This window comes from Schistocerca nitens, chromosome 2 (genome assembly GCF_023898315.1).
Source record: "Schistocerca nitens isolate TAMUIC-IGC-003100 chromosome 2, iqSchNite1.1, whole genome shotgun sequence".
NCBI classification, from domain to species: Eukaryota; Metazoa; Arthropoda; class Insecta; order Orthoptera; family Acrididae; genus Schistocerca; species Schistocerca nitens.
The window spans coordinates 700027087-700038159 of record NC_064615.1 but is presented as its reverse complement, the minus strand read 5'-3'; the positions used below and the strand labels follow the sequence as shown (position 1 = coordinate 700038159).

The 11073-nt window shown below is 41.1% G+C and overlaps 1 protein-coding gene across 6 annotated transcripts in view; it reads right to left on the bottom strand.

The window, feature by feature from the left end:
* Nucleotides 1-371: 371 nt before the first annotated feature.
* The window catches only part of LOC126236859 (gametocyte-specific factor 1 homolog), a 33291-nt gene continuing 22589 nt past the window's right edge, over nt 372-11073 (bottom strand). For all 6 annotated transcript variants that reach the window (XM_049946479.1, XM_049946481.1, XM_049946480.1 and 3 more), the window contains exon 3: nt 372-1698. In XM_049946479.1, coding sequence (XP_049802436.1) covers nt 1354-1698 — 345 coding nt within the window. In that variant the 3' untranslated portion in view covers nt 372-1353. The remainder of the gene's footprint in view (nt 1699-11073) is intronic.

Sequence of the window (11073 nt, the reverse complement as noted above, 5' to 3'; positions counted from 1 at the left end):
TCAGCTCGTGCAACACATCATTTCTGCCATTTCCACTATATTATGTTTTCGTCTCACACAATGACTATGCCTTTTGTTTTTGTCTGCTTATATTGTCAAATATTAAAAATGCAGCACTACATATCATTAATTCATTCTCTTTGCTGGACATAACATAGTACATGATAAGAATACATAATATGACTTCTTTGCTCCCCGCTTCAGTGCATCAGACAACGTGAATATATATGCAAAAGTGATTGAGATTAGTGCAAACAGGATACAAACAACAAATACAACTGCAATCATATTGAAGACTATCAGACTATGTTGTGAACATAGCATGTTTTTAAAATCAGTGGAAATGTGGGTTTAGAAATCATTTGCACAACTGATTTTTATAATTTTAATGGTTATTCTAAACACAATAACATCAATTACAATGATACAGAAATATTGTTTTAAAGTGCCCCCCCCCCCCAAAAAAAAGAGCTAAATATGGATTCTTGGCTAAATTTTTAGTAGCCATGTTACCTGAACACACATTGTAGAAAACATGAAGTGTCTTCATTTATTTTCTCTCCTACAGCTCACATTCAATTACTTATCAGCAATTAAAGTCATTTCCTTCCTGTTTCAGCTAACAATTCTTTCACTGAACATCAGTTTGCTATCTACGACAAATGTGACAACTTAAGTACATTCCTCATTATATATCCCTTTACACAACCACACCTCATTTATATAAATCCATTACAATGTGTGCCAACAACTGTGAGGAAACAATTACAGTATCTCCCTCATTTCACCGAGAAATTGGAACATTTTCACACATTTCATCACCGGGATAGTACTAGTGGAATTGAAGCACACAAAAAATATTATGCACGATGTGAGATGAAGGAGACAGAACAGAGGTGTACCACTACTGAAAACAGAACATTAATTATGTTATCTTACATCCTGGAAATGTGTGTGTGTGCGCGCATGTATTTGCAAAGTAATAAAAAGATAAAATTACTTGATATTACTTCCAATATATAATTAAAATTATATTTCCCATTAATGAAATATACACTGTTCTAAATTGCACATGACATAAATAATAAAAAATATCTCAGAAATTCCTCTCCACAAGTAAGTAGAAGTGACTTAAAACTTTTTGTAATTTCATTTGGCGTAATTGCCTTTGAAATTCAAGTTACAAGAAAAAGAGTTAATTCTTTATGTAACTATGTGTCAAGTTCAAATAATATTTCCAGCATATGCAAGGTCTCATCAGAGCTAGAACCCTACTGCACTCTGATCCATTTATATTTACAACACAAGACTTCGAATTTTCTGAGCTGACAGAACATTGGTAACTTTTTAATTTTACACAGTCCTTTTTATCAATGCACTACCACGACCAAGCGGTCGACCCAATGAAAGTCCTCCCATTGAGGCCACTACTTCATCTGGTATATCTTGTTGAGCAGATGAGGTTGAGATGTCTTTTGACCGGTTCGAAAGAACTCCCTGGAGTGCCAGAGAACGAGTTTTCGGTTCACGTGGACGGATTGTACTATCACTTGCAATTGAAGCATGTGAACTACATTTAGAGGGTGTTTTTGTGCTTGCTGAAGATGATGGTCTTGAATCGCTATGTTGAGCTAATTCCTCTTGCAACCGCATGCGTTGCTGCTTTCTGAATTCCTTTGCTTCAGATTTTGTTGCTCCCTGCAATGAAAAGCATTTCAACATATTTTTACAATCGATACATGAATTAAGATATATGTATTGGCACAGCTTACACACTGTGTTCAATAACACATTAATGCATAATAAAGACTTCTCAATGTTGCAAAGGGATCTGACTAAATACAGCTTTATACTGGAACATGTGTCCATAAACAGACCCCTCCACCGCTTCTAGAAGTTTGTCTTGTAGAACTCTTTCAGTTTATAAATGTTGCCATATTCCCTATTCTCCAAATTAAGAATTTTTTTCCATTAATTACTCCAACAACACCAACTTCATTATAACCACACAAAAGTTTTAGCACTATTGTTAATCATTAAACATTAATTCAGCAATGCATTAAAAGTCTCACTGAAAGCAGCAGTAGTTAGCACAACGAGGGATGGGGTGGGGGTTGAGATAGTTTTACGCTTCTTCCAATGGACCTCTTGTCTACTACAGCATTTAGTAAAACTGTGCATGGATAGAGAAAGATGTTAACCACTTTTGGCACTTAACAACAGTTTCATCGCAGTACAATGGGTAACCTTTGGAAGTTATGGCAGAGTACTAATTGAAGTGTGTACTAACTTCCAGGCAGCCCTTTATAATTCCAAACCATTGCCCAGTAAATGAAATTTGTGCTCAGGCAAACCTTTTGTTACGACTTTGTAAGAAACACAATACAGAATGCATTCTTACTGTAGGCATATCAGAAACTAAATCCATCCAGCATTCCTCAAGGTTTGATACTGTATACAATAGACACTGCCCTGACTAAAGTGAAGCACCCCAGAACAGGAAGGAGAAACTTCACAGGTTGAGAGGGTATAAGTGATGTTATTTCCATGATTACAAGTCAAATGTACAAAGAACCTGCGCACTTTTCAGTATGACTTGCACCCCCTATGCCCTGGATGCAAGCACATATTTGGTGTGGAAGGGTGACAGACCTATTTTATCTTGGGAGACAAGGTGGCTCACAACTCTTAACTGGTCCAAGATATCTTCGACATTGGAAATGGGAGAGAGGAGACATTCTAATTGGCTCCAAACATGGTCCACTAGGGCAGATCCGGGGTTCTTGCTGGCCGGAAGAGTACCTAAAAATCACAAGCAGGTCTTAAACACATGTGCCGCATGTGCATGAGCATTGTCCTTCTGAGAAATGGCACCACAATACTGTCACATGAGAGGTAACATTCGGATACTAGATGTCCATGTCTTACCACTGTGCCATCAGAGTTCCCTCAATAACTACTAGTAACGACTGAAGCCATACCCAATAGCTCCTCAAACCATGACAAACACCAAAACATTAGAAGAATGGGACTTCTCCCTGTATCACAGCCATACTCACTGAGAACGGGGATCCAGGGTAGGGCATAACCACAATTTATTGCTGAATATAACAATGCCAGTCATCAGCAGTCCATGCTTTCCAGGCACAGAACCACTCCAAATGGTGTCAACAGCAGCCTACACTAGTAGGCCTGGTAACATCACTATACACATACAAGCCTGAACATTATGACCACCTGTTTAACAGTTTCTTTGTCCATCTTTGGAACACAATACAGTGCTGATTCTGTCTACCACCTGTTCTAAAATTTGTTGGTAGTTTTGTGGAGGTAATCCAGAAGGGTTCTCTCAGATTCACATCAGGTGAACCTGGTGGCCGAGCAATCAACTTTATTTCACTATCATGCTCTTCAAACCACACAATAAGATTCTGGCCTCAAGACACAGGCACTTTTATGCTGAAAGATGACATTACCATCAGAGGAGACTAAGCATGAAGGGATGCAGGTGGTTTGCAACTGTCAGCGTGTCTTTGATTACTACTACTGGTCCCATGCGAGTGCAGGTGGTGTCTCCCATAGCATAATACTGCTCACCTATGCGTGCACTAGCACTGTGCCCTTTCGGCAGAGCCCTCATATATCATCATCTATCCCACTCTACCGAGAAGACAAGCCTCGAACCCCATATTCTGCAAAGAATCATAGATGTCCAACCATTTAGTGCCTAATGGTAGTTTCACTGTCCTACCTCTTTCTGTAGATGCTCACAACAGTCGCACGCAGTCCCATGTGAACATTCGACCACCTTCACCATTTTCGAGATACTCATTCACAGGCTCTGTGTAATAACCTGCCCTTTGTCAGAGCCACTTTTCTCAATGGGTTTCCCCATTTGCAGCCCATATCTTTGCTAGCGAGATCCCCCATTTGTGTATGCCCCACTTACATACTAACCCTACTGTGTCACGAGCCTGCAATTGCCTCCAGGTGGCATCCAACATCACGGTGAGCAGTGGTCATCATGTTTTGGCTGTTTGGTGCACACTTATGCACTCTAGTGGCCATTCTACCTGCCACAGAGAATTCAACTCCAATCACTTACATGACCACTAGTTATTTGTGTATGTGTGTGAGATCTCATATGAACACGTCTGTAGTTGTAAGCAGTTTGCAGATGACATGCGTATTCATGAGGATTACACTGTTCGGAAATACCATGTACGCATAAATAGAGAAAAAGATCTGGTATCATTTGACTATACTATTAGTGATTGTCATGGCAATCAGTCAAAACTGAAAAGAAGTGTGTGTCATAAGGAATTTAAGGTGAAATACTCACTTCAATCTTGGCATGGGGCATGGGAAAAGAATAAAACAGTTCTGTTTGCTTCAAAGATGATTACTTACAAAACTTAATTCAACCAATCCTTGAGCATTTTTACCATGTGGGATCCATGAAATAATGGCAGAGTGATTAGCTTTAATTTCAGTTTAGATTTTGTTGCCTGTTGTGTAAACTGGAGAGTAAAGTTCTTTGCAAGTTCCACAGGACACTGACGAGCATTTCAATGACACTCTTTAGCTGATTAAAGATGACTGTATAATTACTGCTGTGATTTTTGTTACAGGTTTCAGGTGGAAAGTGTGTGCACTCTAGCAGACAATACGAGGTGGAATCCAACATTTTCGGGACTGGTGCTGCCATCTGGAAAGTAGGCGTAGTAGATCTTTGCACCACTACGTGGCGAGAGCTGCACACCTAATTAGTGTGCAGAGTGGCATTCAGCTGGGAGGACGTGTAGTGTGTCCACAGTGATTTCCATAACACTCTGTGTTTGAAGTGTGGCGATTTTACAATGGATCCGCGAACAGAACAGCAAGTGTGTATCAAATTCTGTGCGTATCTCTGAGACCCTTGCAATGTTTCAACAAGTGTTTGGGGGACAGAGCATGAGCCGTACGCATGTGTGAGTGGCATGACTGGTTCAGTGCCAGCCGTACAGACGTTAAAGATGATGCTCACACTGGAAGGACCATTAGCCGCACAACACCAGACATAGTTGCCAAACTTCAACAACTGGTTTGTGCGGATCGACGGTGAACCTTTCAAGACCTTGTGGATGAAGTGGGTATTGGTTATGGGGACATGTCAACGAATGTTGATATAAATTGGGCATGCGTTGTGTCACCGCAAAATTTTTGCCAAGGATCTCGACTGCCAATTAGAAGCCACAATGTGTTGAAGTGTGCATGGACCTTCGTCAGACCACATCTGATGATCCAACCTTCTTGTCATGGGTTATCGCCGGTGACGAGAGCTGGATTTATGGTTATGACCCAGAGAGAAAGCAACAATCATCCCAGTGCAAGAGCCTGGGCTCTCAAGATCCAAAAAAGTGACACACGTGAAGAGCAAAGTGCAGAGCATGATCATTGTTTTCTTTGATACCAAGGGAATTGTGCACAAAGAATTTGTCCCATCCAACCAAACAGTGAACTCCGCTTACTACTGTGATAGGCTCCGTGAAAACAGGCAGTGACGACAGCCTGAACTTTGTTGTCAAGGGAACTGGCTGCTGCATCATGACAAAGCACCCTGTCACACGTCATTGCTCACCAGGACCTTTTCGGCAAAAAACATGGCAGTTTTACCCCACCCACCACACTTGCCAGATTTGGTACCTTGCAACTTTGCACTATTCCCAAAATAAACTCAAGTTGAACTCTAGAGAGGCGGTGATAAAAACCCTCAAAAAACAAGACTTCCAGAAAACGTTTGACCAGTGGCGGAAGCACTGGGACCCATGTGTATGTGCAGATGGGAACTACTTCGAGGATGGCAGCACCAGTCCCGAAAATTTTGGATAGCACCTCATAGTTAATTGCAACAGGACTTGAAAATATTATTTTGTCAGACAAGACATGAACATCTCTAATTTTCTCTTTTCAACACCAACTTTACAGAGGATCTTCAACAGTGCCATAGGGCTGATTTTGCTGAATACAATGAAACAAGCTTGTAAGATTTTGGCACTGCAAATACATAGCTTCACCCTGTTTTTGAAGCTTTCTGTATAGTTTGTAACATTCAGATCTCTGACTTTATTTATGATGCTGGTGTTTTAAGATACCGAATTGTGTTGTCACCTGTCCCTTCAAAAATGAAATGCACAACAGTTGACGCAATGGGAAAAATATGGCTGCTTTCTTTCCCAGGAAAGTAGATGCAGCAGAATCAACAGGCCTACGAGCAGTGATAAGTAGGACGATTGGCTTTCAGACACCCTGGAGAAACAGTGTGTGGTGAGGAGTGCAGGCAAAAGGCAGGCAGGCAGTACCACTGTGCCAGAGCTGGAGGGAGCAGTTCACCTTCCCCACCCATCCATCCTCTACAACACTGCAACAGTGGGACTTTTTTATTACAATAATCAATTGTGATTACGAAATCCATCCATTTCATTGTCTGCAAGTTGCGACAGAAATGAGTATCCACCTTTAAGTTCTTTACTCATGGATCTCTAAATGGTGCATTCCACAAACTCTTGAGCCACAGTGATAAATGCACTACATTCACAACTGGATTAAGACACCCTATTTTTTCTTTTTACAGGAAAGAAGTGTGTGCGTCTCATGTGGTTGCCAGAGCCCAATGGATTATTCTCAGAAGGTTCTTCTAGAAGTACTCCATACAGCCTGGGTTTCATTAATCTCATTTTGTTGAGGGTAGTTGTGGATTTCCTTCCTCTCACCTCACCTCAGTGTCAGATATTTCAATGACTAACCTTTCTTTAGTCTTAGCTTGCTTGGCCTTCCAATCTGCCACCTTATTTCCCTGTATACACACAATTTGGTGTACAAATAAAAGGGACCGAGATGAAGCTCTGTTAATTAGTCTTGGAAGCTGGATGCCAGCATGTTACGTGAGTATTGAAACATAATAGTAACCTCACTCTCCTGACTACTGGTGCACTGCATGGCCTGGGTGATGGATTACAGTTCAGCAGTAAATACGCAACACTCATTACGTAGGAATCTCTTTCCATACCCTGTGGGGTAAATGATTTCAAAGAAAACTCTGCCATTGATTCTGAGCAATCAATGCAGTTACTTTGTGTGTCATAAACAAGAAAGTCATTGGAGCAATAGTCATCTTTAAGCCATGGGACAGGACTACACATCACAGGGTGCAATACTCACCATGGAGGTACTGAAAGAAGACCCCAGTGCACTTGCACTGAAACTTTACAGTCATTTCTAAAAGTTTCTATTTACTTATTTATTTCATTCAAGGATCACCTCATACTGCTATAGCTGCTATCAGGGCAATGCAATAAAAATCAATAGCTCAAAATATAAGACATTCACAGATTACTTAAGTATACTCTATAAGATTCAAGGTTTGCTCTTGACTGGTTCATTTGGGCATCTGGTGGATTGTTACCCCCATCATTTATGGGCAATTTCTGTTGATTGACTTTTTGCACTGGGAACTCAGCCTGTGCCATCAAGACTGCTGAGGTTCATACAAAATGCTCGAGTCACCAGTCTCCCACCATTGAAGTGAACTGGGGCAAGCTTACTTCAGATCCATATGAAATTTAACCACAGTCCAAATGGGACAGTATTAATGATGTGTGTAGAGCATAATAATTACAGTTGGTGTAATGACACAGCCACATAAGAACAAGGAGGAGACTCAAAAAGCAGTGTCATTCAACAGATTCTAATAACTAGTTGCTGAATTATAACTTGGAGATAGGATGTACTAGCCTGAGTCTACGGTAGTGCACAACTCCGTTTCCGGTGGAAAGAATTCAAAGCCATGTTTTACCCTCTTTGGTTCCCAGATATCACATATTATACCTCACTTTCAAAATGTTTCATGCAGCTAAGAGTGCATATTTGTCACTGGAACCAACAATGTCACAAGCTTTACTTCATGCAGAACATGACTGCTAATTGTTGCAAATGTTACCACTTTCGCATGAGACATCAGGATAGTGAGAGAGTGTGCAAGCTGCCCCATGCTGCTAGCAGAAATAAAGGTAAATAAAATATTATTTCTTCCATTTTGGAAGAGGTTTCAGATTACTGAAGTTGTGTTGTAGAATTGAAATACAATTCTTTGTGGATTTCATAGGACAAAAATGTGAAAGTATCACATCTGATACTTATGTTATTTAACATGCCAACTGACGATGGTTTGCTTTCACTCCTAGGCCTGACAGACAATGCAATTTCTGCTCTAATACATCAAACAGACCCAAAACACTGATTTTTAGTTTGAAGATACACAAGACAAATTTGAAATAAGTATGTGACTGTTTTAGGAAAATATTAACTCTTCTTGGGGAATTTCAAATAAGGACTCTCTTAGGCAAATGCTCTGAAATTTTAAACCAGTCGTGACAAGAAATGAACAGGATTCTTACAAGCAAATGGATATGCAGGTTTGAACTTTTATAGCAAAGTTTATTTAATAATGAGGAACTAAAATGCTGAGATAATGGATTGTACAAATTACAGGCTTTTTTCTTTTCTCTCAAGCAGATTTCCACCAACCCTAATTCCTGCACCGCAACCAGTGTAATTATAATCTTCAGAAGCCATTTGAACACTTTCTAGACTGTCTACATTTTTGTGCAAAGTAGCCAAATTTACTAATTTAATGGGTTTAGAACATCCAGGAAAATCATTTGATAGCAATGTAGAAGAAGTGAAAGCTTTCTTTTCACAGTACATTTACACAATATTAATTGTTTATTTACATCTGCTAATAGTTTGGGCTCAAGGAGCAAGAATTCCGTAATAGCAGACATTTACAGAAACAGATTCTTCCTTCTTCAAACCAACCTGAAAGTGGTAAACGGTAACACTATCTCAACAGGATAAACAATCTGATCACTTCTGGAAAGTGAAACTTACGCTAAGTATGGTTTGAAAATCTTGGTTGAAAATTTCATGATCTACAAACATCTGTACTGACAAACAAACGATCCCCTTCCAGGAGCTATGAGATAGTATACCAAACGCAAACTAAATCCTGTTGAAATAAAGATTTTTGTAATGGCATCTTGAAATGGTGTACTCTAGGACTTTATTGAGTATTAGTGGAAAGGATGATAGTCTGAGAGCACAGTTAATTCTGTTCCACAAAACAGAGACATTGGAGAGAAGACAGTGTTGAAGATAAGTGACAGCTCCTGCAAGGTTATGACTGACATATTTTACCTTGATTCCTTTATTTTATTAAGTATTGCACAGAAATATTACTAATTTTTTTTTACTATCGAATATGACTACAGATATTGTTTCTGAAAGATTCTGCTATAAAGAGGGCTGGAAGAGGCAGCCATGATCAGATGGTTCAGTAGAATGACAAAATTGCCATAATTACGTGATCTGGTAATAGGACATTTCTGGCTTCAACTAAGTTTGCTTTTGAACCTAAGGATAAATGTACACAATAGTGTAAAAAAGTGCAGAAAGAGACTGGCCATCCATTGTCCCTCAATACAACACTAACATGGCAGATGATATCTTAGATTGAGTAATAAGTACATATGTGATCAGAACCAAAACAAAGCAGAGTGAATGTGGCAGAACATAATCTAAAACACACACATTTTTCCCCACAGTTGAAAATACCCTCTGAATGGGTCTTGTAGGCCCAAAAGTACCAACTGGCTTCCGTGCCATCCTTAGGCTTCACCAGATACAGAGGGGAAATTGCTTCAGACAATTTCATGCACAGCTGTAATTGAAGTACATAAGTATGTATGACCATAATATAACATAAGAACTATAGTATAATATATTATACTTCCCATCAGCCCCTTCCGGCCACAATAAAAATTTTTTGAATGTTGCACATATGTTGTACCTCCTAGCCAATAAAACTGCAAGTTTTGTTTTAATACCATTCTGCACATCACTATGGGTCTAAAGAGAGTGGGATGGCTCCATGGGGCTGGCATTTGGTGACATGCAGTGATATGGCATTGTGGTGGAAGCAGATGTGATGAGACAAGACCATGAGGCTCTTAGCACGTATGAGCCTGTCAATTGGTTTAGCACAGATCATGACAGGAATGATCCGTGACAATCCATTCTCTTGCATATGTTGTATGTTGAAGGGCTATCCCATTTGGGCATGGAAAACTGTAGAGATGTTCTTCCTGGCGATCAAGAGGAGGCCTCAGAAACATTATCTATTTAGCGTGGAAAGGATGTTGCCAGATGGTTAATGTTTTATGTACCGTGTGTGCATAATCAAGTTTCAGTTTCGAAACAATGTAGAAAGAGAACCATTGCTCAGAATGATGTCAAAATTGAAAATCATATTACTGGCTCAGAGGGAAACTATATACACACACACTCCTGGAAATGGAAAACAGAACACATTGACACCGGTGTGTCAGACCCACCATACTTGCTCCGAACACTGCGAGAGGGCTGTACAAGCAATGATCACACGCACGGCACAGCGGACACACCAGGAACCGCGGTGTTGGCCGTCGAATGGCGCTAGCTGCGCAGCATTTGTGCACCGCCGCCGTCAGTGTCAGCCAGTTTGCCGTGGCATACGGAGCTCCATCACAGTCTTTAACACTGGTAGCATGCCGCGACAGCGTGGACGTGAACCGTATGTGCAGTTGACGGACTTTGAGCGAGGGCGTATAGTGGGCATGCGGGAGGCCGCGTGGACGTACCGCCGAATTGCTCAACACGTGGGGCGTGAGGTCTCCACAGTACATCGATGTTGTCGCCAGTGGTCGGCGGAAGGTGCACGTGCCCGTTGACCTGCGACCGGACCGCAGCGACGCACGGATGCACGCCAAGACCGTAGGATCCTACGCAGTGCCGTAGGGGACCGCACCGCCACTTCCCAGCAAATTAGGGACACTGTTGCTCCTGGGGTATCGGCGAGGACCATTCGCAACCGTCTCCATGAAGCTGGGCTACGGTCCCACACACCGTTAGGCCGTCTTCCGCTCACGCCCCAACATCGTGCAGCCCGCCTCCAGTGGTGTCACGACAGGCGTGAATGGAGGGACGAATGGAGACGTG